The following is a 27,636-nucleotide window of genomic DNA, read 5'->3' as shown; positions in this document are numbered from 1 at the left end:
CACGTTATTATAACTTCTTTTATATCCAAACGTTTATTTCAAAATGTAATAATTTCCCTTCTAAACCCTTTTTTATTATAAAGAAAATTCAAATTACAATTTCCCCTGTCATAAATACTCTTAAAACGGATACAAACAACAGTTATTCACTCAGAGCTTGCATACTTGCGGCATTCTCGTTTCTCACTCGTTGAAATGCAGCCATTTTTTCCCTGCGTCTGCTCTAACAGCAAATCACACACTAATTAAATGAATACTAAAACAAAACCATCCACTTTTGCATACCCTATGCGCTATATACGCATTCGTGGGTATCTTTGGCTTCAAATAACACTAAAGCCCATTGTATGTGCTCCAAAAAGTATGCAACAGTATATGGTTATTTGGCATTTATGTCGCAAATTTGACGTCATATTTATGTGGGATAGCAGCAGTGGCAAAACCGTGGAATGGATTTCAGTTGAGAAAGGTCCCAACGGGAAGGGATATGAAGCTATGCTTAAGCTCGTTGGCTCTGCTTTTTGAGCATTAAATTGCTTGATATATCGTCTCAGTTTTTTCCCAGTTTTTCCTGCAGTTTCCCGCGACTTTTAGCTATGCGGGTCGTCTACCCTTTCATTTCATTCTTGCTTCCATCTTTTTTGCATGAGAGCTTGAGCTCTTGTTCTGGTACTTTGGCTCATCTTCGTCCATGAATTATGCGTTGCGTCTTTGTCTCGCTTTAAATTTCATAATGCACATTTTATAATAATTTTTCGTCTACTTTGCTGCAATTTTGTGCAATTTTTTACCATGATTTATATGCGAGTATGTGTGAGTGTGTGTGTGTCTATGCAGCATCCATCTTTGTTGTTGCCGGTTTCTTCCCTTTACTTTACTCTCTATTTTTTTCTGTTCAACTTTCTTGTTACATTTACAAAAATTTTGCAGCGTTTCGAATATGCTATGTATGTGTGTGTGTGAGAGTGCGTGTGTGAGTGTCCGGGCGTAATGTTGAGTTATGGCAGTTTTGTAGTTTCGAGCAAAACTTTTTTCCAAACGTTTTGGAATGCCTTGCTCTCTTTCTCTCACACTGGCTCTGGGCTGACTAGGGACTAGCTCCATTCCGGGTATTTAGTTAAATGTTCGTAAAATTGAGTGTTGGTTATATTTTACTTGAAGTTTGGCTGTCCCCTCTGTCCAACTCTTTGAACACAATCGCCTTTAATCGATTCAGTAAAAGCAATAAGCAAAAACTTTTATAAATGTGCAAGTTTGTTTTAGTTTTTTATATTGCCCTTCGCCCACTCAATTTTTTTTCGAAATACCCTCCTATTTTGTAATTATCCATCGACTTTATCAATGGCCATTTCAGCTTTAGTTCGTTTTTGTTTCTGTTTTCCTACTTTTTTTTTTTACAAATTGGCCGAAAAGTTTGTAATTATTAGAGCTGTAAATGTTTTTAGAAAAAGTTTTTGCCAAGATGGTCTAACGGCGCTCATAAGTAGGCAATAAAAATTTCCCAAGTAATTTGTCAATATGTTGAGCAACTCTTTGGAACTCTTTTATGTTTCTCCTGTTGTGTTTATTGATGGCAAAGTTACAAATAAATATATTTATACGTATCACATAAATGTTATCATAAACTCACTAAACTTTTCTAATTGCTTTGCTCTATTTAACTGAAACATTGGGGTCAATTTAGTTAATAAATGTATTTCCTCAACCTTTGTTCGAGCAGATTTTTGTAAGTTTGTAAGGTTTTATTTGATAATCTTCTACTTTTACATTAAAAATGGAATTTCATCCTTTTCGGGGTTTCCTTTTCAGCAAATCTAGCTTAAAGATCTAACGCGATGAAGCACAAGTTATATTGTAAAGCCATCCTTGACGGAAGTTGTTCATGTCTATTGATTTAATACGATTTCCTTTTGTCAACAGATGGTTAGCTATCAATTGTTATGACTTTCTTTCAACTCTCTCTTTCTCTCTCTCGTTCTCTTCATGTTTGTTGCAGCAGTGCGATACGAACAGCTTGTCGGATGTGGATATTATACCGCCAGTGCCGCCACCGCCAGCCATGAAGCGAAATGGCAGCATGCGTAGTTTGCGTCTGTTGCAGCAGCTGCAACAGCAGGCATCATCAGTTAGCAGCAACAGCGGTAGTAACACCAACAACAACAACAACAGCAGCAATTTGGCTCAGTTGTGTAGCAGTGATCTGTTACAAGATTGCACTAAATCAGCTTTAGATGAATGCACTGCGACGCTATTACAATGCACCACCAGCAATGGCAGCACGAGCACCAACAGCAACAACATCAACAACAACAACATTAAGCCCGATCTGTGCCAACCTACGGGTCACCCGTACACCCTAAATAGGCCACATAAGCAGCAGCCCCCCGCCCCCGCCTTTTACTGCCCACGAGGAGGATGCAATATTTACACCGCATTCAAAGAAATCTGACCCAAGTCTATGTTTTCTAACCACAGCTACACCGCTATCCACCGCCTCTGCCTCCAAATACAATACAATCGGACCGAGTAGCGATTATGCGCGCCACTTGGCGCATTATAGTCGCTACCTGCAGAAGCAACATCAGCAACAGCAGTTGGCTCATTTCCAGCAGCAACGTTGTCGCTGCTTTTCCCAATCGCTGCTTACGTTTCCCAGCACTCAGCAGCAGCAGCAACAGCACCACCACCACCAGCAGCCGCAGGGGGCTCAACAGCAACCTCCTGTCCAACAACAGCATTTCCAGCACCCACAAGACCCAACAAGACAGGCCATCTTTCATACGAGCAGCATGGATTGGTCGCTGCCAATTAATAGTCGCAGCTTTGGCAATTTAGCCGACATCGATGGTCCAAGTGGCTGTCGTTTGCCATATCAGAAAATGTCGCAGCATCAGTCAGCATCGGGGCCTGGTTTGGCCTCATCCACCTTTACCATGTCCTCGTTCGATAGCGATGGGGGCCTCAAAGACCGAGAGTCGTCACAGACACCGATAGGACTGCATAAAAGCCATCAACTCCACGCTCACTCGCATCATTATCATCCTCATCACCATCATGCGGTTGTCGGTGGTGTATCTGGTTCCAACACTCCCCAGAAACATCACCAACTGCATTCTAGTGTTACCAGCATCATGCCCTGGAAGCATCGTCAGTGTCCCAGTCGCGGTTCATCCAGTTCTGGAACCAATTCTTTCCGTAAGTACTTTATATTTTATTTAATATTAGACGGGTTTTTTTTTTCACAAAGAGTACAAAGGGTTTGAAATTAAAAGAAGTAACCTGCCTTACAAACGCATAAAGGGAAAATAATATGAAACATTTTCTTTACCTCATTAAAGCACTTGGTTAGGATTGAAACTAAAACAAAACTCCCATGCATATCAAAAATAAAACCGATCTGAAGTGACCAAATCCATTTGCGGAATCAATCAATCAAATGAGATTATTTAAAGAACTTATTGACACAGACATGCATATATTGTATGGGTACATCTAGTTAGTTAGTCAGTTAGTTGCCAATGTCTTACAAAAGCAAATCAAATGAAAGCATTACCAATGCAATGGAATGCAAATGCAAATCTCATTATCGGATGTTGATAAAGTCTTTATATAGACATGGATGTAGATATATTCGTGTAGGTATATGTGGGGCTATCAATGGCAATGTCTGGCCATTTTAATTGCAAACCAAATTTGATTATGCAACCAAAAACGATTGATAAAGGCTAACTGAAAAGCCACCAATGCAGCTGGCAAAGAAAGGGAGACAGACAGAAGGAGGAGCTAAGCAAATAAACCAACTGAAGCGAAAAACTAGCTTGAGTTTAGTTTTGGGTTTCCCTTTGATTACTGTGCTTTGGTGGTAATAGTAGTAGTCGTAGTGGCATGAGTCCAAAGTGAATTACCGATAAGCATGTGCAGACAGGGAAAGAGTCAGCAGCGATTTGCATAAATTCAGCACAGAACTTGGCGCTGGACAGGACAAGGACCGTACCGAACCTGACATGGATGGCGGTTGAGAGTTACGAGTTACGCAGTTTTTGATTGCTAACGAATTGCCAGTTGCCAAGAGACATGACGGGGATGATGAGTACAATGTTGGACGGACAATGATGCCGCGAACGACAGCAACGACGTCGCGACGTCAGGATGGCGATTGCAACGTGGACAACATTGGCAAAGTTGTCGCTGATGGTGATGCTGATGAGCCCAAAGTCTGTAGGGAATCCGCAACGTTTAACATTTAGCAGCCATGTAACGTGGAACGCAATCAAACGGTTAACGACTAAATGGAAGTGCCCCAAAGGGGGAATAGAAAATGGCTAGCAAAATATAAGTGCAATGCCATGTAACGTCTAAGCATCATGGCATGACTAGCACTGTATACATATACATGTGTGAATAAGTGTGTATAAGTGTACATAACTATATAAATGTCATAAACCGTCGTCCGAATCCCAAATATGAGTGTGCAATTTTACGTTTTGTCCCCCTGGGGGAGGAGCACAAATGACATTTTTGGAGCACTCAAATGAGGATTTTAAGCAAACGGCATTGCATTGATATTTTAGTCAAGTGAAAGATACATTTCGATTATGAAAGTATATATATATCGATTCAAATACGGTGTAGTATGGATCAATAATCATAAAATAAATCCTTTAAAGTAATGCAAATTAAATAAAACGATTGAGAAAAGTAAGCTTAGACCAAAGTTAAAATGAAAGTTACATTCTGAGCAATAAGAAGTAGAATTCTTTAATAAATGGAGTGCTTCACTTCAGAATTCAAATAAAGGAGACACAAAGGTGAACAGACTATATTGAAAAGTTATTAAGAGTTGCAAAAACACGAAATGTGTTGAATGAAAAGAAAGTTACCACAGCAATATAGAGGAATAGTCCATGTTCTAGTCCTAGTCTTATAAATTGAACTTAAAGAGGCATTTGTAATTGGAGTTTCTTTGAAAGAGCATCAAAAGCCAATCCCTAGAAAATGCAAAACTTACACGTTTATGGAGTTCAAAGAACTATCAAAAGAAGAAATGAAAAACTTTAATTCTACCTTTGGGTAGAAACTTCGACAATTTGATTTATACTTTATTTGGCAATTTTTCTAGATTGCTTGATTTACTTTTGCTATACAAACTGAAAAGAAAGCCAACAAGAAATCAAACTCTTCTATTTTTTGAGGGCAAAACAGAGAAGAAGAAAAACACAACTCTGAACAATTCAATTTTAAACGTTTAACTAACCATATTTCCTTATTATCGTTCTTCTCATTCTTTGCCTTTTGTGCTTATACACAATGCTGGGGAAAAAACAACACCACAACTTGATGCTCTGTTGCTGATGCCGGTTACTGCTCGGGGTACTCCTTCTGTTCGTGCTTCTGGCTGTTCCTGATGCTGCTCCTGATGCTGCTCCTGATGCTGCTCCTGATGCTACTCCTGGTCCATTGTTGTTGTAATCAATGCCACTGTCACGGCAATTTGCACACACACAAAATGCAACACAAAACAACCAACAAACAACTACCAACAACAACTACGACGACGATGACGACGCTGCTGCTGCTGCTGCTGCTGACGACGACGATGATATTGGTACAAACGACTTGGCATTGAACTGCCAATAACAACAACATCTCTACCAACAATCCATGGTCATCATCAATGCTGATGTTGTTGCTCTTCCTTTCATTGCGCACTTTTACATCGTGGTCCTCCGGTCCTGGTCCTGGCTCTGATGCTGCTCTCTCAGGATTCGATGCGGCCAAGCATTGGCTGGCAGTCAGCTCGATACTCTTGATAATTGGCGCTGCCAGTGTGGCCGTGCCTTTGGCTCTACGTGTGGCAGCAAGTGAGTATCTTTCTCTCTATGCCCCTCTATCTCTCTCTCTTCTTCTCACTCTCCTTCTCTATCAGTAGTAACGCAAGACCTAAAGTCCAGAGACAATAAATCAATTACCATAACGCATACGACACGTTGGTCAACACACGCTCGCACTCCCAAATGTGCGAGTGTGTGCGTGTTGTGTTAATGCATTTAAGTTAGTTACGAGCTACTACTACTACATAGATGGCTTTTCCTCTATGCTCCTATCTACATACATATATTGCTATTGCAGGTGCTCCCTTTGAAGAACGTTTGCGTGTGGCTGTTCAACTGCTAGATCAAGTGCCTTTAATCGATGGGCATAATGACTTACCGTGGAATATACGCAAGTTCCTGCACAACAAACTCAATGATTTTAAGTGAGTACATTTAGAGTCCGTTTCATCCTGAGGAAATTCAATTAATTTTTTTGAGCGATTATTAATTTACTTTACAGTTTTGATGAGGATTTGCGCAACGTTATGCCCTGGGGACGAAGTCACTGGAGTCACACGGATCTCACGCGACTGAAGAAGGGCCGCATATCAGCACAGGTAAAAAAAACGACAAAATTAGAAAATGAAATGAAACTTATGACAAGAAGACTTTCAGATAAAAGTCGTAATAATTTTCAAATGTAGTTTAATGACCAAACTGCTGCTATACTCTATCTAAAAGTTCTAATCAAATGAAGAAAAAATTGATCAAACTTTAGTGACTGCAACTCCTATAACGAGTTTACTTATACTTTAATGAATAATCAATTTGAATTGTGACTTTTTAAGGCTAAAGTAGATTTTATATGGACTTACTTGGCCTTTAAGTGCATTTATCCCAAACATAAATACATTATTTTGCGCCAGATGGAGAGAATAAGCTTTGACAGCCTTAGGGTTTCATGAACTATCAAGTTTTCTACAAATTGAAAATGAAATCCTATTGCAGGGTATTTAAACTTTACCATCTATCAAGGAAATGTTCATTTGTGTGTTTATCCGCGTCTAAGTCGTTGTCCTGGAGACTCAGAGACTCATTGCACCGGTGGCTTCTGCCATTTGGCTTTTCATTCTGTCCGAGATGCTTATATTCAGTTTACAGTCTTCAAAAAATATTAATTATGGTCCACTCCACACAAAAGAGATGAGCGAAAGCCAAAGAGAGCTTTGCTTAGACGTTAATGATGATGGAGATGATGATACTGGTAATTAATTTTGCCATGGCTTCCACCCCCCACTCGAAGCACTTGACGATGATTTTATTGATTCGTCGTGCATGAGGTTTCAGGTGAATTTTTCAAGTGGTTCTAATAAGCAGATCAAATGAATGCCAAGAGTTTAGGCATTCTAGCTAATTGAGAACAGAGTAGAAGGTAACTCCAGATTGTCTATGACATCAATCAATCAGTATAGTTACCAATAGCTACGTGTGAGGCTTAAAGAGTCTGAGCAGAGTTGTTCATAAATCAACTAAAAGCTACTGGAAAATCATTTTTCAACGGTTCATGCAGACAAAGAAAAGCATTTCATCGCAACGATTTCTCAACTATAATGAAAATTAACTTTGCCCATGCGATTCGCACGTACAACATCCTACTTTAACATCATTGTTGCCACAACACTGCGCTGCACACACGGGGCACCACCTGTCCCATACATTTTATGCGTTTCGGTTTCAATGCCATAAATTTGATGTTGCATTTCTTGCAGTTTTCTTTTTTGCGGTGGTAATTGCTGTTTGCCAACAATATTGTAAAAGTTCGTGAAAAGCCGTACGAGAAATTCACCTGCACTCAATTTAATTATGCCCGCCGAATGGCGACAGCAATGCCGCGGCGTGACGTTCGATCCTGGCGTTTAATGGCGCCAAAAGTCGATGGCTTCTTAAAACTTACCCCCACCTTTCGCCCCTGGAATTCGATTCGAACCGAAACTTCTTGATTTTCATGTTCAATAGCCGATATTGGGGTAATTTCTGGTTTTTGGCGCTGTGGCTAATTGAACTTGTTGATAGAGTTTTCGACGGCAAGTGCGGTGAGTCATCAACATGACTTCCGTTGCGGCAATTGCACCACATTTGCACAGCGGTGGGCGAAATATTGTGCAAGTCGTGTTAATTGTCCTCCTTGCTCAAGTATCAAGTGTAAGTGCCTCAAGTGTGAACAAGTTGGCGGAGTGAACTTATGTTGCATAATAAGCAGCAATAGGCAAGTAGGTAGTAAATGGAAGTGGTTAAACAAAAATAGCAAAATTATTGGAACTAATTTCCCTATGTTTGCAATGAACTTAAGACTAATTAAATAGAATGCATAATAGTCTTTCTCTTTTTGATTTGAAATGTATTTCTCCTATTTTAAAATTCTTCTTTATTGGCAAATCAACTTTAAATCTAATCAAATTCTGACAAGGGAACTAAAATTCTCTTTTTCGTCCGAATAATGAATCAATGTTTTAGTGATCAAAAACCTTTTTACAATTTTCTCAAAGAGCAGAGTTTGTTGCATTTGCTGATTTTTCCATATGGCTAGTTCAGATACAGCTTATAAATTCGAGACATGATAAGTCTCATTATTATATTCCTTTCTATTATTTCTTTTTCTTCAATTATCAGCATTGCCAATTTGAGAGAATTTGAATAGCTTTATTTGTCGACAATTTGTATTTGTCTTCTGCAAAATATTTTACTTTAGTAACTAACAAGGTTTTACTAATCTATTCGCAAATGAAAGTTTTCCGTTTTGACGACTCCACAATGAAATTTCACAATAATTGATATCAAAACTATATTGAACAACATTGACAACAAGACAAACCCAACTTAATTAATTTAAAATACAAATAACTTTTAAATTAAATTTGAATAATAACGATTCTCAAAGTGTTTAAAAACTTCGACTCTTTAACAAATTTCCTAAACTTTTGTGGCAATTATTAAGAGTTTTTTAAAAATACATCACTATAATATTTCCAATTATTTTAATTGCCATTATGAAGTTGCTTTGGTCGCCTCGCTCGCTGTCTCTGCGAAAACAAGTTTCCACACTGAATTCCCAAACAATAAGTAAACTCAATAATGCGAGTTTTTCTCTGCCAGAGTAACAACCAGGACAACAACTAACTAACTAACTAGTTGACAACATGTTTCAACAATTGTTGCCCAAAATGCCAAACGTGCTACGAATAAGCCAACGAAGAACAAAAAAAAAAAAAAAAAAAAACAAAGCGAGAGGGAATGAAGTAAGCCGAAAATATATGGACCTAAAGAGAGAGAGAGAAAACGTTTAATAGACAAGCTGAAAATCACGTTTAGACCATAAAGTGCTCAAAAGCGTGTTGCAACATTTTTTAGCAATTTTAACGATTGCCAGCAACATCTGTGTGAGTGTGTGAGTCTTAAGAGAGCTCGAGCTCGAGCAGAAGATGAAACTGGAATCTGGCCAGGTCTGGTCTAGGCCGCATGTTTGCATTTGGCTAGGAAAAGAAGAAACAACCGAAAAGTTGATGAGCAGAGAAAACAACAGAACAATGCAGGTAACTAGTAAGCAACAATGTTGAAACATCATGCTAGTACCGAAAAAGTTAGCTGACTCTGGCATACTCTGGTCCTTTAGCAGGCCAGGCACCAGGACACGGAAACGTCATGTTACGGTTGTCCGGCTGCATGGCTGGCTGCATTTTCCTCTGCATTTCTATCTCTCTCTGGCTCACTGGTACTCGATGGCATTTCGGGGAGCTGACTCCTCGTGCTCTCTAATGGAAAGCGCAGACACAGCAGTCAGAGGGCGGAAGTGGCCGCAACGATCCAACTAGCTCGAGGATAAGGACGCGACCGTGTTGTAATCTGGGCCAGGACACACTGACAGGATGGGACAAGACCGGGCGAGAACATGACCATAGTCCAGCAGCAGCAATGGGTTTGCCATGTTGTGTAGGGAATTTTAGAGTGCGGTTGGGAAATTGCAGCGAGCTTATCTTGTTGTAGCCTAGACTAGAAATTTATATTTACTTTTAAAAAGTATTTAGTGTTGGTTAGACAACACACACACACACACACACACACACAAACACAAGTACACCGTGAGCTTACAAGAGCGGAAACCAGACGGACATCAGGCAGATAGACCAAGACTCTGGTCAACAGGCATTTTTCCAGGAACTTCCATTTGCCCCATTTCCTCAGTTTGGGCCTATGCTTAAATGATTTTTAGTCGTAGATTTACTCGACTGCATGTTGCCTTTTACTGTTGCATACTTTTTGGGGTCTTCAAGGTGTTAGATTTGCGGCTTTTGTCTTGGCATCTGCAACCACATGACTTATGAATGTGTGTGTGTGCAACATGCCTTCTCTAATCTTGAAAGCATTTTCAATTATGAATTGCATAACTTTGACCTCAAACCCAAGACCCAAACATTGGAATTTAACTAAAGTCGGAATGGTGCCGCTTTGGGAATTTGTGTGAGCAAATTTAATAGAAACATCTTACAAAAGCAAATAAAGCATTCTGAAGTTTGTCTGCAACTATTTAATTTGTATTTCAGTCAGATCAGTAACAAACTAGAGCTTAAGATGAAGTAAAGGAGTGAAAGAAGGAGAAGTTTCTCTTTATGGAAAAGGAGTTTGTTTTTCACTAAAATCCTTTTTACATTGTTTGCAACTGAGAATTGAGAGAACTCAACTTATTCACTGCATCCTTTAATCAACTATTGATTATGGTTTGCTGATGAAATAAAATGCTTGTTTATATTCACCTTTTCTTTATTTTTTTATAGCCTTTTACTTTTCATTATCGGGTACACTTAACGCCCATTCATTTCACACTCAAGAAAAGTAATTTGCCATGAATGTGAATCGACAATGTAGATAAGTAAAAATGCCAAAAGGCAGACAGAAAAACTCTTTTTTTTCTCTCTCAATTTTTCTTCATTTTTTTGTTTTCTTTGTTGGTGCTTTTGAGAATTTTCGTCGCTTTGCGTCATTATGGCGCGTTCTTAACGTTTCGTTGGGCTTTTTTGTTGTGGCTGTGTGTATGTGTGTGTGTGTGCTTTGTTAATTTTTTTTTTTTTTGTTTTGTTTTTGCTGTCGAGTGTGGTAGGTAAATCCTCTTAAAAAACACTGTCCGTGTGAGTTTTTTCGCTCGCCCTTCTCTCTCTTTCGCACTCTGCCTGTCTGTTTGTCTGTCTGTGAGGGTTTGATTGAAACCGCAGGAACTCGGACGTAGAAGGAGCAACAGGTAAATATGCTTCTAGATGAAGGTGCGATGCAATGCCCGTTGAATGCCGACATACATACAGACAAATGTGTTGAGCATTGTTCTGTGGCTCGCCAAATTTTCACCGAAGCTTACGCCACGTTTTTTTGCAGCGTTCATCAAAGAAAATATTTCACTTATGCGCTACCTGTTGACGTCTATGTACGTGGACTATATATTTAACGTATGAGTGGTTAAAGGTGTGAATTTTACAATGCCAAAGTGCCATTGTTTGTTGTGGCATGGCATCAGAAGGTAGGAAGGTTATAGCGAGGAATGGGGTTTTGACTCTAGAGTGGCTCTGTTTTGTGTGTATTTGCTTTCAAAGACCTTCAAGTGTGTTTAAGCATGGCACTTTGCCATTAGCATTGCGCTACGCCCACCTGCAGGGCCATCATCAGTGTCGCCAAAGTGTCGTCAACATCTCAATGGCGTCGCCTTTGGTATCTCAGTGTGTGTATGTGTGTGCGAATGGGTGTCTGTGTATTGTCCTGTCCCCATGCCCATCAACATCAACATCGTCGTCGTCATCATTATCATCATCATCATCAATGTCTCTGTTGTTGTACTTCGTCACAAAGCATATTAATATTTAAAGTTGTTTGGCGGCAGCAACACAACACAGGAACAAAAACAATGGTTAGAGTCCCCTAAGGACAACATTTTGGCTTCAAGTTAATTGTGAATGCTTTAGCGTTGTTGCTCTTGCTGCGGTGTCCCTGGCTATATGCGTGATTTGTTGTCAATGGGTTGCACGTGCGAATGTCCTTCTGTATGTATATACATAAATGTTAATGTATACGTGTGTATGTAAGTGTGTGTGTGTGTGTGAATGTTTGCCTTTGTGGTTGTTTATACAATTGCGAACATTCATTTATTAAATGGCCATACACGAATGCAGCTGTTGCTTGAGGTTCGCCATGGTCGAGATTTATGGTGTGAATACATAAATAGAATATTCAAATTCAAGATTTTCTTACAACCTCACCCGTTCCATACATATTCAATTGATTTAAACTACACAAATGGTATTCAGGCACATAAACATTTAATAGCCCTAAGAAGTAGGCAACAATTTGAGCAAATAAACCTTTTTAAAATCCCTGAAATGTAGGCCACAGTTTTTGTTTTTAATAACAAAGAAAATTAGTGAATTGAATTGAGAATATTCTTAGCTTAAGTGGAACGAGGTACAATAGTTAATTGAATAGACTCTTATATTTAATATATTATTTTACAGATTGGTCCTTAAATTTATGTTTAAATTTTATGAATATATTACCTTTGACATGCGCTTCATTCTATCTGCTTAAACTGTAAAGTAAATAAAGATTTTGAATTCTAAAACTTAAATTAATAAGCTTCTTTAAGCACAAATGTGTAAGAGGCATTCCTGAGAAATTGTAGTGTTTTACCTAGAAGGCTACTTCTATAATTTTCCAAGGAGACTTTACCACAAACACCCTAGAGACTGTTAACCATTTAAGTGTGGCTTAGCTCCTTTTATGTGTTTAGGCATTAAAATAATGTAGCAAATTGTAACAATATTGAACACAAAGGCTTAAAACAACTCCAGATAACAAAAAGTTAAGCAGTTTGGAGATTTCACTCCAACCTTTATACAAGAAACACTTAATACCTAATCACTCGAAACAAACATAATAATTTGATTAAATTTGGTGGTTATTGCTATATCTCATTTGATTTAATGCGTTTTGAGAATTCTTCAAGAATCGTGTGGTGAATTCAAATTAAAATAGTTTTATTTACGAAGTTCCGGAGGAAAAAAGGCTTTTTAATTGTACATTTGAAAAGAGAAAACATGGTTTGTATATAGGTAAATATATAAAAATGTGTGTATCAGTATTGCTATAAACAGGCAAAACTTTTGAGAAAAAGGCAGAAAAGGAAACTCTGTGAAAACCGTCTATCACGTTATATCATTAGACCAAAATAAAAGCACGTACGTGTCTCCTTGGACCAGGAAAAACAGGGAACCTTGTTGAGTGGGAAAAACAATTCCGAACATATAAAAAACAGAAGGAAAAAAAATAGAGAACAAAAAAAAGTAAAAATAAAAACAAGAAGAGAAAAGAAGAGCAATTAAAAAGTTTTGGCTTTTTGCTGGGCACACAAATAACAACAACCACATCAGCAGCAGAAAGCGAAGCAGTAGAGCAGCCAGAGGTGGAGCAGAAGAAAAAGCTATGGCAAATGTAATAAATAATTTTTAATATAAATTCGTGAGCAGCTCTCTCTCGCTCTGTAGCCAGGAAAAGCCTCCTGGACAAGTGCCAGGAGGAAGCAGCATTGGGGCTAAGCACGTAGTCCAAAAAAAGTATTCCAAGGCAGTAAATTAAAAGCAAAACAACACAAAACATTGCAAATGTTCATTTGCAGTTTTCCCCCAAAAATGATCATCTTGATAATAATGATGATGATGATGATGATGATGATGATGATGAGTATGCTCCAAGGATGCTCATGATGATGATGATAAAGTGCATACATTTAGGCGTAATTCATAGAGAAAATTTATTTATGTCTCGTATCTAGAGACGACAACAACGACGCTATGAAAAATGCAAAACTTTTCAATAAACGAAACGAAAATTTTTGTGTGGTCCAAAAAACAATTTGTAAAGTCCAACAGACCAACAGAGACAGACAGACAGAGACAGAGAGAAACGAGCACGGAGAGATGGTCTCTTCCGCTCTCCGCAAGGTGTTGAATGTTTGCCTGTTTAGTTGTGCAATTGCATTTTGTGAGTTTTTCGGGTCTGTGGAGGGTCAACTCGTTGACTTAGCATTTGTGCAATTTTAATTGTAGGTACAACAGACACAGAAATTTGTGGGGGGAGAAGAAGCCTCATGGACGACTATAACATTCCATTTGCACAAAGCAGCGCAAAGTTTATCTTCCTGGAATTCCCAGTGTCGATTTTTAGTTAGTGTTTGTTTTTTTTTGTTTTTGTTTTATTCAACATCCTCTCATTTATGGAGAGACCGAAAAGAGGGGGAAAGCAGGAGAAGGGATAAACGAGAGCTGAGTCCGGTGGTCGCTTGTTCCGGTCGTTGTTCGTAGTGTCAGCTTATCAGGGTTGAAAAGTACATGAACATTAGTTCAATTTGGGTTAATTGTACGGGCTCTATACAGACACACACTCACGCATACAGATACACACACACACACACATTCTCATATAGTGGCAATTCTGACTACTGACTACCTTCATTATCGTTTACGTTCATTTACCTGTCTCTCTCTCTGTGTGTGTTCCATAAGGTATTTTTCGGCAAAATTCGGTTGGTATGTATCGTTATTGTTGCTGGAACTATTTTTCTTTCTCTCTCTCTCTCGCTCTTTGTCTCTCTTTCACTCATCCCTGCTGGATGCCTGGGAACTTTGGTCGAAATAATGAAATGCAACGATAAATGATAACTGCTGCAATGGGTTTTTCGGGTGCTAGGACTTTTTGTGGGCCTCCCTCCCTCTTGTTCGGTGTGTCATGGTAAATGCGGTTGCAAGGTTGCCTGCTGAACACATGTCTGATAATCGTGTAAAACTTTAACCAAACTCACTTAAAACTTAAGTCTTCTTATTTTCTGGAAAAACATGTTACTTTCTACATTTTTATGGCGTTTATTTATATTGCCACCAATTTTTTTCTTAAAGAAGAAACAATTTCTCATACATTTGCATTGTTTATTTACAGTTCTGGGCAGCTTATGTGCCCTGCGAGGCTCAGCATCGTGATGCAGTTCAGTTAACGCTAGAACAAATTGATGTGATTAAAAGACTAACCGATCGCTATTCACCGCAACTAACCACATGTACATCGGCGCAGGGTAAGTTTTTCTTAGCTTAACTTAAGAGGAGTTAAGAAGATAACTAAAAGGATATGCCCAAACCCTAGGAGAAAATTGTTTCTTAAAGTGAAACTATGCCGACAAACAAATACCACAGGCCACGCATGCTAGTTTACATTCCGCTCATGAGAGCGAGTTCTTTTTTTTGTGGGAAAGTTTTGAAAGGAAAGAGTTTCTCTCCCACTCTCTTTGCTAGTTGTTAAAAGTATCTTGGCTGTCTAAAAAACAAGAAAAAAAAAAAAACACAACACATTTGCTAGCTCTAGAACTCTTGAGGTAGCTGCTTACTGCGTGCCATATTTTTGCGGCATTTCCTTTGATATACCGCCACTCACCTAGTTCCTTTTTTTTTGCGAACCTCGTTTACACGAAACAGTTCATATTTCTTGCCTCCAAGGGGGAGAGGCCCAAAAAGCAACCAAGAAGATGGGGCCTTATGGGAACAACGAGAACGAGAACGAGAACTGCAACTTCTTGTTGTGGCTTATGTTGCAAGACTCTGACTCCCCGGCCAGCATTCGAGTTTCCTTGTTTGTTCGGTTTGTTTTCCGTTTTGCATTTTGATTTGCACTACTCCTTCAGTAGTGGAGGCTGCATCGGTTCGACTCTTGGCAATCTTTTAGTGTGTTTTCTTATACAGTTTTCCTTCTTTTCCTTTTCTATTTCTATTTATTTCTTTTTGGTGCAACAAATCGCTTCCGGCGTTTGCGATGAAACATTTATGTGGCCGTAAATGGAAATGTCAATAAATCATGTTGAAAAAATACGAGAAGAAATATGAAACAGGAAAACTTTTAGCATGAAATATTATGGTAGAGTAGAGAGAACATTTTCTGATAAGAGTTTTCATACATATGTTTGTTTGTTTTCCAGTTTGTTGGTTTGCCTAAAAGTAGACAGAAGAGAAAAAGTGCAACACCAAACAAATGCAAAAAGCAAACAATTCCCATACTCCACTTCTGTTTACTTCCAATTTGTCATTTCTTAAGAGGCACAAAGAGGGATTTCATTTTTCATTTAGTCAGCAGAAAAAAAAAAATGGTTTTAATTGTTGAAAATCCATAGGCAAAGATTGGGGAAAATGAATGCTTAAAATCTTTGGCAAATTGAGCAATGCTTGATTTGAAAGCTTAATGGAAAGCAGATGCCAAAAAGAAAAACATAAGAAAAAATGCAAGAAAGATGAAGTTATCTTATCTTACATAGAAAATGTTTGATAGTCAGTAAGGAAACATTTTTATAGCCCATGTAAACCTTAAGGAAGGGATCCTTTTCTAGTTGATCTAGATTGTTTGTATATCTTTCACATGTTCTTGATAATTCTCCTGATCTCTTAGAACATTACCTTATATCCTCTAGAAGAATTCCCCACTTCCCTCACTTTCAATTCATAAATCTATCCAAAAGTAGTCAGAACTGTTTATCAATAAATATCAAACAAAGGTCATCCGATTTTCATGGGATGGAAATTTTACAACCTTGTTTAAACATATTTTCGTATAATCAAACACAATTCCCTTTGAGCTAACCGTAAACATGTCCGAATCAAAGGAACAAGCACAAAAATCAACCCAACTCTTAAAAAAAAAAATACAAAACCAGAAAAATCAGAAACATATACTACAAAGAAATCAGAGCAAACAACCAGACATCATGCCAATACATTCTGTTTTTTCTCACTCTCTCTCTCTCTCTCTCTCTATCTCTTTTTCCCAACACGGCCGAAATCCCAGCTGCTGTTGCATAAAATAAAACCCAACATTTTATTTTAACTACTGCAAATAAATTCACATCAAATTGTTCTGCGCTCGTTCACATGTCGTGTAAATACAAAAGGGAAAACTGGCAAAGGGGTAGCGGAGAGGGAGCAAGGTTAAGGTGGGGAATACACCAAATGCAACTGACTATTGAGCAAATGCAGCAGGGCATGATTACGCCCTTTACACTCTTCTTACTGTACTCTATTGCTCTAGTGTTACGGCAACTGCTGCCGGGCAAAGTGATTGTAAAAAATTGAAAGCTAACGAACCGAAACACAACGCGACGAATGACGTGGCGTGTCACTGGTCCCCTCGTCCATTCGTCAGTTAGTCCGAAAACAACTGCCAGTCCTTGTCCAAGTGCAAGACCAAATCCTTGTCAGTATTCAACTTTGACTCCTTGCTTACAGCGACGACTAAACAAATGAGCGTTGCATCCTAGGATGGAAGGATATGCTGTTAAGTGCCTCCTACTTCTCGTCTCGGTGACCTGGCCAGCATTTTGCTACTTTACATTTTCCACTACAAATGTGCCAATGCTTTTTTTATTTGCCATTTTCAATTTTCACCTGCGAAAGTGTAAACTTCAATTTACACTCCAAACCAAAAGAGACAGCATTCACAGTGAAATAGAAGTAAAAGTAGGGAGATAACAAAAGAATATTGAGAAAATTGCATTCTGTTTGAAAGAAAATGCTTTTCAGTCCCATTAAGCTTTGGACCTTAGATACACTTACTTCAAATGGGGTATGACGAAATGTTCTATGAATTTATTATTAATGTATAACAAGGTCATGAGTGAGTGAAATGATTGGCATCATACTTCGTGAGTATAGAGAGAAATTTAGGGCACAAATGAAACAGATTTCAATCGCCAAATACTTAATGATTCTGAACGACTCACCAGTTTTTAAATACCAAAGCATCTTTCTTAGATTAAGTAAACAAACTACATTAATCTCTACCTTAAAGATGGTTAGTATTATTCACACTAAAGTCAAACTTTTCCAAATTCATTTAGAAATATCTTTTACTCTGCAAATGCATTTGGTAAGAGCATCAGAGTGCAACTATCTTTATGTTTTGTGTTATTTTTTTATGGTTTGTATTTTTGGTTTTTCCCTTTTTACTGTTGTAAATTCTTCATATTGCTTCTGAGCTGGCTCCTCTTTGGGTTCTGCCGGCTTTGGTTTATTGCGTCAAGTGGCATTTGGTTGGGGATTTTCATTTTGAAATGTATTGGAAGCATTTTCCGTGCCATGGAGTATTGCCTCAATTCGCATCCGATACATGGGGCCATCTATTATACATTACAGCCAGCCATTGGTCGTCGTCCATTGGCAGTGCCAAAGTCACAGACAATTACATGCAGGACCAAAGAGTCAGCAAAGAATGGGCGAAGGTAACTGGCAAGAAGAGAACTTCCCTGCCGTAGTCGTCGCATTCGTTGCGTTCACAAAATTGAACTTCTGCTCACGTGGCGCATTTTAGTGCCTTTGGTTTGCCTTCCTTTTCAATGCCACAGAGCAACAGAAATGGCAACAGCAACCAATAGTTGGCTCTGAACATTTGTTTATTTGCTCCATATTTTAGGGTTTTACGGCTTTGACGATGACTCCAAGTCTCGAGACTTCGACATCGAACAGGTTCTTGTGGCAGGTAGTTGGCTTGCGGAAGAAATGGAGCAAAGAACAAGAGAGCCAGGGAGAGTGAGGCGGAGGGCCAGAACGTAACAACAGCATTGAGAACAATTCCAGAGCTCCCTTTTTGATTTTGCGCAGCTTATTTGCTTATTGCCTGAAAACTTGCAAGCGGATTTTAGGTCCTTTTCCTGTTTCACTTTTCGTTTCCTTTTCGCTCACATTCTCCCCTCATTCTTTCTCTTTGGCGTGGCAAATTTATTGACTCGATTTTCTTTTGGTTTTCCTTTATATTCTTGTTATTGTATTTGTGTGTGACATTTGAAATGTTATTAAAATGGGGCGAACAAAATACTGAATTTGAATAGCTGCGACAAATTATGGCAACCTCATTGTGATTTCATGATAAACGAATAGAACGATACAAACATAGAAAAACATAAATTGTGCATTAGTTTTCAAGTGTTTGATAGATTAATCGCACTCGATACTCGTACAACAAGATTTCAAGATGTGGATTGATAGAATCCTTATCGAAATCACAACAACGTCAACCGCAGGTAGAAGAAGTCACCAACTTAACCTTCCATTTAGACCAGAGACGGAGTGGTTATTCCACTCTCAAGTCCTTACACGAAATATTTTTACTCACAACTCAAATTAGGTTTTCCACAATCAGAACTCTGTGATGCTTCCACATGTTCCTATTCACAATCAACCACATCCTTACTAGCTTACTAGCAAGTACATACGTTAACATTTGCATCTTAACACAAGCCAAAGCCATACACTTCAATTGGATCAGTTATTTATTCTATGAAATTTTGAATATCATTAGGAAATTCGACGATAAGTTTTATCTTGGCATATCCTTTTTAGGACCGATTATTTACATAAATCCATCGTTATAGACAAATTCCGCCTGCTTGCTTACTACTAAGGCCGGAAAACTAAAGAGCCATTTAACATTAATAAATTAATGATGTCAATTCTCCACTACTTTTTAATCGATTTGCATACATAATACAGATTCGGATCAACATATGTAGGTATTTCGATATCTTATGCTGATCCAGAATATACATTCCTCACAAACAAAGAAGTAATATTTATCGAATTTGAAGGCAAATTAAATATAAAGAGAATAGTTATCCAATTTAACTGTGAAAAGTTGTTCATTCTTAAAATATGTCAAAGACCAACAACTTGAACTAAATAAATTTCTTTTTCTAAGGAATTTGGAATACAAATACTTTTATTCACTTGAATAAATAAGAAGAAAATTAAATTGTTTGAAAAAAGTTGCGTGTGACTTAGGAAAAAACTTTATGCAAACATTATTCTAGCTTGTTGGCTGGAAAATAATAAAATAATGACAACTACTTGCAAAACAAAAGAACGCGGAGGAGCAAAATGTCAAGGAGAAGATCAAAGCTCTTTGGCCAAGACAAGCGTAAATATTGCAGAGCACAGCAAAACTGTCATGTTTTTTTTCGTAAAGTGAATGCAAGGAGTGTTTCTTTTGGTCGTGGTGGGGAGGGAGAAGGGAAATACTGACAGGACTATTGTATGAAAGGAGGGACAGGCGAGTTGGACAGACAGACAGACAGAGCGACATGGAGCTAGATAGAAAAACCACAATGAACAGAGAGCTCAACGGGGCAGCAAAACAAAATGACAGACCAGAAAACAACAAATGTTACTTATGCTTTGCTTGCCAAAAACAATGCAAAGCCAAAGTTTAAACTGACTCAACCACTGCAGCAGCCCCACCCTCTTACTCACTGTTTGATTCCTCCCTTCACTCATATCCTCTGTTCCTTTTTGACTATTTGCAGACATCATTGAGGCGCACAAGAACCAACAACTTTGCTCCTTAACCGGCGTCGAAGGCGGACACTCGCTGGGCGGTTCCTTGGCTGTGTTGCGTACACTATATGCAATCGGAGTCCGATACATGACATTAACTTCCACTTGCCACACCCCTTGGGCTGACTCAAGTTATGCGGACGCGCCGACCTTCAATATGAAACACGGCGGCCTCACCATATTCGGCAAGGTAAGTGCCCCAGCTAAAATGTCTGTTACAGCTGATTTAATGCTAATTAGTTGAACGTCGGCAAGAGGCCTCAGATCCGAAAACCCCACTCCACAACCAGACACAAGGCCGGGGCTTACATGGGGATTTGGTTTGCTGACGATGACGCAAAGCAGGAGCTGGGGGTCTCTCGTTATCCTCACTCATTGTGTAGTAACTGCGGTCAACCGCAGTCAACGCTTTGTTGGCTTAGTCATAAACATGTGCGGAACGGCAGCGGGCCACACTACTTAAGTACCCTGAGTGTTGGCCACTGAGACCTTTGGGGAGGGTTTTGCACGCTTAATGGGTCAACAGTTCTCAAATTAGGTGCCTACTACAATTTACAATTGCCAAGCGCTTTCTCTCTGCCTGTTGGATTTTCGTGTGACCTGAGAACCGCCTCGTATATTAAATTAGCTGTCGCACAGCATTTCGTGTGGTCGCCCTCTGAGTAGGCATCACATGTATCCCGATTACTTGCGAATTTCCTATCCTTTTAGTTTGTATATTCAAAATCGTTAAATATTTAAGTTAAATTCTGTACGACAACGTTTCGAATATTCAAAGATATCCTTTGTTGTTTATTTTAAAAAGTTATGAGATTAAGAATTCCAATCATTTACATTGTGTGCCCATTTAATTCATATTTTTCACCCGTTTTTCTAATTGTTGGACACATGACAATCAAACGCCAAAATAGTTTAATGTCTTGAGTCTAATGAACATTTCTACAAAATGTTTACCTTTTATGCGCTTTTAAGTTTAAGTTTAGTTATCATTTAGTTCATTCTAAGTACCTTGTCTGCAAAAACTTAGATTTTGTCTTAAGACAGTCAATGAATTTACCAAATGCTGCTTAAAGTCGAGATATTCTGTTTCTTTTTTCTAAAAACGGCTTTATTTTGTATTTAACGTAGAATAGATCAATTAAGCCCTCTAGGACCCAAGCAGTTTTGGGAACTTCTTGTAAAATGAAATAAGACTTTGAATTCGTTATATTCATTCTTTTGTAAACTATCACAAGATATTTAACTTTAAAGCTTAAAATGAAAGAATTATTCTCATTTGCTATGAAATGGCATGATCTTGAAATTATCTGAAATATTAAGTATACGACCAGCAATCTACAATTTGAGGTCATCAAACTCAAGTCAAGGCCATCCAATTGCATTGAGTGTTCTTCAACCATACCAAGTATTCATATTCAATTACTTGAATCTATTTATTGTGTCTTTCTGTTTTGTTTGCTTTATTTTGGCTTTTGTGACAAATTTTTCATGTAATTATTTTGCAATTTGAAATTACCTCGAGCGCCAGCTAACACAACAATCACAATAATGATGATCATGATCATGGTGATGATGATGCAGAGCATGGGGGTACGTTGTATCTGTTTGTTCTTCATGGCATGGCATGTCTCGACGGGCCACTGTCCGCTTCCTCTTTGGCTATGGGCTATTGCCAAATGCTATTTAGAGCGTCCCACAATGTGCACGCAAAGTGCATACGGAAATCAAATAGCAACCAGAAAAAAAAACACACACAAAAACAGCAACAAATACTACAATAGCATCAGCTGTTTGCTCGGTCGGTCATAACAGGAAATTGTATTAAGTTAACTGTGTACAAAATTTATAAAATATTTATGTAAGTATACAAATGAAGAATGTGATTTATGCATAATTTGACGTTGCCCAGTGACTGATCCAGGGAGCCCTGCCAATTAAATATGGAAAATACGTTCAAATTAAGCAAAAATTCAACGTCACTTCCTCATTTAACTTGCGGAATTTTCAATTACACATCTCAAAACAATAGCAGCAACAACAACAACAACAACAACAAACAACACCCAAAAGAAAAACACCAACAAAATAATGAATAATAATGTGAAAAGTGAAAAGCTCACAAGGCGCAGGCGCCCAGAGAATTATACAAAATATATATTATATATGTAGGGAATACACCAAAAAGGCGATTGAGATAGAGAGACAGAGTCATGAGAGAGCATGAATTTGAGAGACCCTACCAAATGGGCGCTGTTTTGTGGTAAATGGAATATTTTTCTTCCTCTGTTCCGTTTTCGCCGCAATGAAATGGCCAGGCAATGGGAAAAACGAAATTTTCATTCATACTATAAGGTGAATTGCACAGTGGCACAACACCCAAATATATACAAGTGAAAATGAATGGAAACAATATTTTTAAATAATCGCTTAACTCGTTAATCGGAGTCTTTTGTATGTGTATCAAAAACGGAATAACGTTTAAAGTGTACAAAGTCTGCAAATGCTTGATAATGACTCTTTAGCTCGAGTCTTATTCGAGACCCTAAAAAAGCAGTTTATGGTGAATTCAAATTGTGCCTTGATAAATGATGAATTTCTGTTAACCGTTTACTTGTTAATGGTAAAAAGTGCTACCCAACACCTAAAATTTATGATAATAACTTAATTACACGCACATCAACTCAATTTTGAAGCACTGTGCCCACTTAAAGCTGTCCGCCCGCGCTGCTAAAAATACCCGTCGCTAGCACCCACGAAGGCGCCAGTTAGTCACATGTGCCATGGTGAAAATGGGAAATGTTGTCGGAGAGTGAGAGAGAGAGAGAGAGAAAGATTTCTCTCTCGGACAACCACTTGGAGGTGATTTTGTAGAACATTTTCATTCGGTTGGCTGTTTCGTTTCGATTTTTCGGTGAATTGCCGTTCAGTCGACGAACGAATTTCGCCCCAACGAGGCAGCTGAAAATGCCAGAGATACAAACACACGCAAGGCAGCAGCAGCAGTTGTCGTCGTCGTCGTCGTCGTCGCAGCAGTCGTGAAGTGTAGTGAAGAAGAGTAAACGAGAAACGAATATACACAAAATAGCAAAAGGAAAAAAGGCGAAGAAAAAAAATATAAAAATTCTTTTGCCATTATATTTATAACAAACAAACATTGGAAAAGGTGAACAAATAGCTTACGAATACTACTAACCAAAAAATCCATAAAAATGCAATACTAACCAAAGAATAAGAAAAATGATGAGCCAAATGGACTAATCGACTACTTCCTCCTATACGACGCACTCTCTCATACCGTGATTGATGATGACAACGCAGCAGCTAACGGCAGCGGGTGAAGAAGGCACGTCTGCGGGAACGGCGGCAACGGCAGCGGCAGGGGGTGTTGGGGGCTACGTTGACAACAAAGCAGAAGCTCTAGCCATGACAGCAGCAGCCACAACAACAACTACAACATCAGGTGGTGGTGGAGGAGGAAAGCAAAGCAAACCCAGGTCGAGGTCATCTGCTCGCTACGATGACGTGGAGAAGCAGCAACGGAAAAGTCGTACCATTGTCTCCATCCCGAACACCATCAAGCTGAGCATGCTAAACAGTGGTTTATTATCCTTTGAACGCATCAAATTGGAGGCACGCGATGCAAACAATTCGTTATCAAAAACCATACCCATGGGACCCATCGATATACGTCATTTTCTCAAATTATGCGATCTGCGTCGCAAATTTCCCGTACTGTATAAGTTGGAATTTCAAACGGCTGCCAAAGTGGAGACCAATACCTGCCGGCATGCCATGAAAAAGAACAATCAGGAGAAGAATCAGAATCCCAAGTGCATTCCATATGATTACAATCGTGTTGTTCTAGAGAAGCTTGGAGGCCTACAGGACTCCGACTATGTAAATGCATCGTACGTAGACAGTTTACTCAAGCCGAACGCGTACATTGTGACCCAGGGACCCGTGGAAGAGACTGTGAATGCATATTGGCGAATGGTGTGGCAGGAGAATATCAGCGCTATTGTGATGCTAACAAAGACCTTTGATTTCGCCAAGGTCATGTGTGTCCAGTATTGGCCACCGAATATGGAGGTTCACGAGACATACGGGGACATACACATAAATATTGTCAGAGAAGAGCAGCTGGCCAATTTCCATATACGCACATTTAGGCTCTACAAGAAGAACGAGCAGGGCGAGGTTAGCGATGAACGTTTAATTCTGCAATTTCACTACACCGAATGGTATTCCCATTCATGCCCATTCTCCAATGCTCTGCTTGAGTTTCGTCGACGAGTGCGTTTGGTTGTGGGTAATATCATCAAAGACGAAGATGATATGCGGGGACCCATTCTCGTGCACTGCAGTGATGGTGGCGGACGCTCGGGCGTCTATATGTCCATCGATGCCAATCTGGAACTGGCCGAGGAGGAGGAGTGTTTCAATGTTTTTGGCTATCTAAAGAAATTGCGGCAGTCGCGCAAGGGCCTTGTCGAGAATGTGGAGCAATACAAGTTCATCTATGACACACTGGAGGAGCATATTATTTGTGGCAAGACATGGTTTCCCGTCTCCGAACTCTCGGATCGTCTCAAGGCCAAAGCTCGCCGCAATTCTGGCACTAAGATGAATGAGTATCAGTCGGAATACGATCAGATATGCAAGCAAACGCCCCGCTTTACCATTGGGGATTGTGCTGGCGGCCATCGAGCGGATAATCGGGAGAAGAATCGTGATGTTTTATGTGTGCCGCCTGATAATTTCCGGCCGTATCTCACCTCGTTTCAAGGCAATGCCTTCACCGACTACATCAACTCGGTTTTCGTTGATGGTTATACAAAGCCAAGGGAATACATTGTAACCGAATGGCCCATGAAACATACATTGGGTGAGTTCTGGTCCCTGGTGTACGATCAAGAATGCTCCGCTGTGGTAGTTCTCTGCCAGCCGCCATCTCAATCGCAGCAGTATCCCTCATTCTGGCCAAACAAATCGAAAATGGAGAAATATGGCCCAGTTTTCTCGGTGCACTATGTGATGTCAAAGAGCTATACCAACATCAAGCAATGGGAGTTCAAAATCAATAAGAAAATCGTATCGCTCACCGAGATGATGGCTGGCGTTAAGGCACCCACTCGAACCGTCCAATTGTTTCAGTTAACTTGCTGGCCGATGGGCCACAAAGTGCCTAGCTCCACCAATTCGTTGGTCTATCTGATGAATATGGTTGAGATATGGCGTAATAAGGTCGACTACGGGCCCGTCTGTGTTGTCTCGCCCGATGGACGCAGTCGTGCTGGGGTTTATTGTGCGGCGAATGCGTGCATCGAGCAGGTCATTCAGCACGGGGAGGTCGATGTCTTTCAGGCGGTCAAAACAGTGCGTCGTCATCGTCCGCAATTGGTTGAGAACATGACCGAATATAAGTACTGCTACGATCTGGTCCTGCACTACGTCCTCCATTTTCTCAACAAAAAGGATTGAAGAGATCGTCTCTATGATGAGAGGAGAAACTTTTACTTCAAATGGTTAACACACTTACAAATTGTAACTAAATCTTGTCCAAGTGGTCCACATTTTATGCCTCTTATTACTTAACATATATATTTACATATATGTTTATATATATAATTTTAGGGTTTGGCACCGCCTTAAAGCAATAATACTGAGTATTTTGTTTGTCCACAAAACTGAACGAAATGAAATTTCGACTAAAACACAAAAAGAAACAAAAAAAGAACCAACAATATAAATGGAGCACAAAACAAGATGTTAACAAATATTTGAGTTTTTATTATTTTTGTCAGGTCCCAAAAACGATCACAAAAGATCTCATCTGGACCATAAAATATAATGAAATAGAATTGAAATCTATATACCTATATACCAGATATCTATATCTATATACTACATATATATACTGTGTTTATGATCTGAACTGTATGTGCCATTCGTAATACCCTAGTTGTTGTTGAAATGAAACTATTACTATTAAAACTAATATTTATTATAATTAATATTATTACGTTTACTCTTAAAAAAAAACAAAAAAAAGGGGTAGAAAAGAAAACTTGCTACCTGGGCAATTGTTGATATATATACCGATATATATATACCTATTTATATTTATGAATGTTATGTACTGTATAATGAAAAGTCGCATTGTTTTTAACTGTTGGAAATTGTATTTTTATTCATGTTAAAAACGCAACAAAATGAAATGAAAGAAACAAATTTCGCAAAACAAATATTTATTGAAACGAAACATCAAAGCAAAAATTGAAGGATAACTTCAAAGAGATCAAATGAAACTGTTTTTACAGATTGTTTATTTATACAAATTTACACACACACACACACTCACACACACACATAGGCACACACTCTCATACACTCTGATAATTCTTCTCTTGTATTTTCGCATTTATGCATTCGAATGAATAATTAAAATTATTTGTGTATTAAACATGATAATTGAAAATGGAAGGGAATTCATATATATATATATATATACATAAATATATATATTTTGAATCCTCCATATACATATGTACTACATACATACAAACAAACAAATCAAACAAATTCATATATTCTTGTAAATGTAATGAAATTATTTTTTTAAATGTGAATAAATGTGCTCATGTATTTTTGATCGATTCGGTTAACCAATATTGAAAAGCAAAAATGTATTGCATTGAGTTCTCGAAACGAAATGAAAAGCGAACAACAACCATGAACCAGAAACAAAGAAACAAGTCGAAAAAAAAAGGAACAAATAATAATTTAAATGTGTTTTATTTCGATTTGCGGTTGAGGGTTTCCATTTGTGAGCTAAACAGGGAAAATTTTTCACAGATTAACAATATAGTTCTGTCATTTACCTTTTCACAAGCTAATCAATGTCTATAACATTCTCAAAAAGTTCTCCATTTATTGCTTGAAATCGATTCAAGATTTCTTTCAACAACTTGATGCATTCCTTCTAGTAAAAATTTTCAAAATTGTTGGGAAATTCCCACAGGAAAGTAATTGTGCAACCACAGATGGGCCATAATTATCGTTAATACAATGAGAAGACAAGTTACATTTTAAAACCAAGAGATTATAACAATATTTTACATATTAGATGGAGGATTTTACTTATTAAGAACGAATCGTATCTTGAGATTTGACTACGCTTGTTTGATTGAAGATCTTGAGATTCAGGATCACATAAGATCTTTCTTAAATAGATCTAAATGCATGCCAATAATACAAAAGATCGATTGTTCGTGCCTAGCTTCAACTGAGTCATAACATCCAAAAAGATCCATTAAAATATTTGAGCAGTGAAAACCAAAATTCATATTGGGTTGAATAAGCAAAATACACATTCG

The 27,636-nt window shown here is 38.5% G+C and overlaps 2 protein-coding genes across 4 annotated transcripts in view; both read left to right on the top strand.

The window, feature by feature from the left end:
* LOC137580834 (uncharacterized) overlaps positions 1 to 27,636 on the top strand; it is a 63,491-nt gene that overhangs the window by 5,262 nt on the left and 30,593 nt on the right. The window contains 7 exon segments of the mRNA XM_068294965.1: positions 1,997 to 2,346; positions 2,348 to 3,195; positions 5,763 to 5,861; positions 6,130 to 6,256; positions 6,334 to 6,430; positions 14,838 to 14,970; positions 20,230 to 20,450. Coding sequence (XP_068151066.1) covers positions 1,997 to 2,346; positions 2,348 to 3,195; positions 5,763 to 5,861; positions 6,130 to 6,256; positions 6,334 to 6,430; positions 14,838 to 14,970; positions 20,230 to 20,450 — 1,875 coding nt within the window.
* Positions 23,174 to 26,025, top strand: Ptp36E (protein tyrosine phosphatase 36E). 3 transcript variants are annotated; one of them, XM_068295485.1, is made up of 2 exons: positions 23,174 to 23,423; positions 23,582 to 26,025. In XM_068295485.1, exon 2 carries the CDS (start codon positions 23,684 to 23,686, stop codon positions 25,739 to 25,741), a length of 2,058 nt encoding a protein of 685 aa, XP_068151586.1. In that variant the 5' UTR covers positions 23,174 to 23,423; positions 23,582 to 23,683; the 3' UTR covers positions 25,742 to 26,025. The 3 variants fall into 3 exon arrangements, with proteins under 3 accessions (XP_068151586.1, XP_068151585.1, XP_068151584.1); XM_068295484.1 differs by having other exon boundaries at positions 23,579 to 26,025; XM_068295483.1 differs by having other exon boundaries at positions 23,174 to 26,025.

This window comes from Drosophila tropicalis, unplaced genomic scaffold (genome assembly GCF_018151085.1).
Source record: "Drosophila tropicalis isolate 14030-0801.00 unplaced genomic scaffold, ASM1815108v1 contig_845, whole genome shotgun sequence".
Lineage (NCBI taxonomy): Eukaryota > Metazoa > Arthropoda > Insecta > Diptera > Drosophilidae > Drosophila > Drosophila tropicalis.
This window is presented reverse-complemented; position numbering and strand designations above follow the sequence as displayed.

Coding starts and splice junctions, on each gene's coding strand:
- Ptp36E (XM_068295483.1), top strand. CDS start 23,564: ATGATGACAACGCAGCAGCTAACGGCAGCGGGTGAAGAAGGCACGTCT.